The sequence below is a fragment of the Alexandromys fortis genome, unplaced genomic scaffold (genome assembly GCF_014885135.2).
Source record: "Alexandromys fortis isolate MF-2015 unplaced genomic scaffold, M_Fortis_MF-2015_v1.1 scaffold_150, whole genome shotgun sequence".
NCBI lineage: Eukaryota > Metazoa > Chordata > Mammalia > Rodentia > Cricetidae > Alexandromys > Alexandromys fortis.
In genome coordinates this window covers 2,128,438-2,132,194 of record NW_026068027.1, presented here as the reverse complement: position 1 = coordinate 2,132,194, position 3,757 = coordinate 2,128,438, and the positions used below count along the sequence as shown (strand labels likewise).

Sequence of the window (3,757 nt, the reverse complement as noted above, 5' to 3'; positions counted from 1 at the left end):
TATCCTTTGGGTGTAGGTTTCCCTGTGAACACGTGATTAAAGCACCCCTTCTGTGCAGATATCCTTTGGGTGTAGGTTTCCCTGTGAACACGTGATTAAAGCACCCCTTCTGTGCAGATATCCTTTGGGTGTAGGTTTCCCTGTGAACACGTGATTAAAGCACCCCTTCTGTGCAGATATCCTTTTAGATTTGGATTCCCCTGCTCCTGTCACGACTTCAGCACCAGCGCCAGTTTCTACAAGCAGTGACTTGTGGGGAGACTTCAGCACTGCATCCAGGTAACCGGCACAGTGCACCCAACAGCCTCTCCCTTAGGGTGTAGGCTAGTGGTTCTCAACCTTCCTTATGCTGTGTTCCTTTAATACAGTTCCTCAGGTGACCCCCAACCATAAAATTATTTTCATTGCTACTTCATGACTGTAATTTTGCTACTGTTAGGAAGCATATGTAAACATCTGCTCTGTGACCCCTGTGAAAGTGTTGTTCAGCCCCCATAGGGGTTGTGACGCACAGGTTGAGAATCATGTTGTAGAGGAATGTGTAGTGAGGGAAGCAAATGCCATCATGTGGGTTTCAGTACAGGTTCCCGGGAGGAACTTGGGAAGTGGAGTTCACGTGAAGAGCTCCTTCAGACTTTCTCACGCAGTGTCTTGGCGACTCGGAAGTGACTGGACTCTCATACTGATGTGCTCTCTTGGCTTCTGTCTCTTCCCCTGTCCTGCAGCTCTGTTCCGAACCAGGCGCCACAGCCGTCCAACTGGGTCCAGTTCTGAGTATCATTGGCAAGATGTTAAGGATACACTTGAAGAATAAATGACCTGGAGGGCACCATTCTATGAGGGAGTTGAGGGACCGCTTCATTTCCCAGAACCAAAATCAGTGGACAGTCTTTTCCATAGCTTCTCTGTTGCTTTCAGGCTGGATTGATTGTTCTGTTACCTCGGTGTTACTTGCTGTGTAAGCCAGGAGACCACCTGCTGTTTCCTGCTCACCACCTAGGCAGGGGAGTAGTGGAAATTATCACACTGACCGACTGTGCAGAGTTCAGAAAGCCACCTGTGAGAATAAGAGTGACCTCTGACATATGTAAATTCTTGAACTTATTTCAGAATCATCTCATGATTCCTGTGTATCTGTTTGTGATGTCCTAGTTAGCAATTTCAGGAGAGACAATGCCTTGTAACGGTCTTTCTCGTAACCCGAGACTATAAATGGGCAGACTGGCCTCCATACTTACCATGTTAAGATTTTCATGAGGGTAGGTTTGCAGAAAGCCGTATCTGGCTCTCTTCTGTAACGCCTCCTTCAGGCTTACCCTATCAGTGAGCATCCGGTGAGCCGCAGCACCACCACCGCCTTGTGTGTTTATGTCTTTTCCTCCGATGAAAGGCTCGGGTTGGTGGCACCCCACGGTGTTCTGTGTGTTGAATAGTGCAGCGCCCTTGACGGTGGCTGTTTCTGAGATGAAGGAGATGGAGGCTGTGCTTTCCGAGTTGTAGTCTGCAGAGGCGTTTCTGCTGCATTTGAAACATGGCATTAACTTTATTCACCCCGTGTTTGACCTAAGGTAAGCGTTTTAACGTGATGTGTAGAGCAGAGAGGTGGAAGCACTTAGCTCTCATGCCGTACCACATGCCTTGCTGCCTGGTCTGGAGCCTTGTCGTTAGCATTTCCTTCAGTCCACTTAGCTGGTCCATGAAAGCTGCTATTAGATAATTGTCAGTGTGAAGAGGCTGCGTCACAGCTCTATCTGTGACAGCCTTTGCCCCAGACTTTGATCCCCAGCTAGGATATCTTAAAGCAAGTTTCTGTCCTATCAGTTCCCCGTCCTCTGCCCGCCATTCCTTTTACAATACTGTGAAGAGGGTCCTGTTCAGGTCAGTGGGTACTGTCCGTTTGTGTGCTGGGCAGTTTGAGGATGAGGGTGGAATGGGAGGATTTACCTTCTGGGAGCACCTGTTTGGATATGTACATTCTGGCTGAAGAGGGTTCTTACATTTAATTTCAAACACATTATTTCCTCTGGATATTTTTCTTAGCTTTTTCAGACTTGGGGTCCATTTGTTCGCATTGCCATCCCCTTTCCAGGCAGCTCTCTTTTTGCAGAGCCATGGCAGGACAATTAAGGTTCCAATAAGAACACTAAGAGGAAAATATAGAAAATATAGTGACTATTGGGAAACCTATTTTCTCAATCTTCCTCCATTTTGTGTTATTTGTATTCTTAAGATGATAATATATTATGTATTTGAATTGCTGAAAATTGAAAATGAAGTCGAAGATGTATGTATATAAAGCGTATGCTGTATTGGTACAATAATGGTAATTAAAGATATGAAAAAAAGGTGTTTTTTTCATCTTTTGGTTTATGTCCTATCTCTCTCTACCAGTGGTAGGAATTAAACCCAGTGCTTTGTGCATGCTAGGCAAGCGATTTGCTGCTTAGATACATTTTCAGCCCTGTTTGTCTTTGTAATTTAACTGGCCCAGGACAAAAGGGCCAGTAATAAGAGGGCACATGCACTTGTCACTCTTTTAAGAAACAAGACTATGGCAGACATTTATCATTCAACCCCTCCCCTTTAATACTCACTATCCAGGACCACTCAAGTAGAGGAATACAGAAAAGGGCCTGATGGTCACAGCACCAAATACTTTGGATATGGCATCAGAAGCACAGACACAGAAGTAGCTCAGTTGATAGGTGCTTCTGAGTGTGCACAGGGCCTGGGTTCAGGCCTCAGCACCACGTGACACTGGGCATGCTGGTGCGTGCCTGTGATCCCAGCACTCATGGAAACCAGAGCAGGAGGACCGGAAGTTCATCATCTTGGCTACAGAGCGAGTCCAAGAAGCAAATATGGAAAGTTTCCGTGTAGTGTTAGAAACACTCAGCGAAGAAGACAGCATGGGGAAAATTGCGAATTACGAATAAGGGGGATCACATCCAAAAAGTATAAGGAATTCTTATCACTCAAACAATAAAATAATCTGCCTTGAAAAATGGTCTAAGGATGGGGCTGGAGAGAAGGCTCAGTGGTTAAGAGCACTGGCTGTTCTTGCAGAGGTCCTGAGTTTAATTCCCAGCAACCACATGGTGGATCTCACAACCATCTGTAATGAGATCTAGTGCCCTCTTCTGTCATGAAGGCATACACGCAGGCAGAAAACTGTACATAATAAATCTTTTAAAAAAAGTTGTTCTCTGACTCTCATATTAAAAAAAATGGTCTAAGGACCCATGATACATGGTTTTGAAATGATTCTAAGTACCTACTGTACCCGAGTGACATGCTGGTATGGAATGTGACCCCTCGAGAGAGTGGCACACTAGGGGAGTCACTTGTCTCTGCTGCTGACCCTGAAGACAAGCCCAAGGTTTTCCCAGAGATTAGGAGTTTGCGCTGTAGCAGAATTGCCGTCTGGCAGCCTTTAAAGCGCCCTGTATAATCTCGAGGTTTGGTCGAATGTTACACCCTTTGTGCTGAGTTTCCTCTGTTGGTCAGCCATACATGTCCTTGTTCCTTGTTGCAGGATATTTGATCACACTGTGGAACCCGAGATTATTCATTGGAAAAACTTGTTTCTAATTGTGTGGCTCAGCCCTAGCACACACCTTTAATCCAGAATTTTCTGCTTGAATATTGTAAACAGGATTAAATAAAATCAGTGATAGGTCAAGAGGTGGAACAAGCAACAGGAAGTGAAGATAGGATTGTTTAAAAAAAAAAACCAGTTAGAGGGAGTCAGGATGGA

The 3,757-nt window shown here is 45.2% G+C and overlaps 1 protein-coding gene across 1 annotated transcript in view; it reads left to right on the top strand.

The window, feature by feature from the left end:
• The window catches only part of Necap1 (NECAP endocytosis associated 1), a 15,115-nt gene extending 12,762 nt beyond the window's left edge, over positions 1-2,353 (top strand). Inside the window, exons 4-6 of the mRNA XM_050164040.1 lie at positions 59-69; positions 161-279; positions 726-2,353. Coding sequence (XP_050019997.1) covers positions 59-69; positions 161-279; positions 726-774 — 179 coding nt within the window. The 3' untranslated portion in view covers positions 775-2,353. The remainder of the gene's footprint in view (positions 1-58; positions 70-160; positions 280-725) is intronic.
• Positions 2,354-3,757: the final 1,404 nt, after the last annotated feature.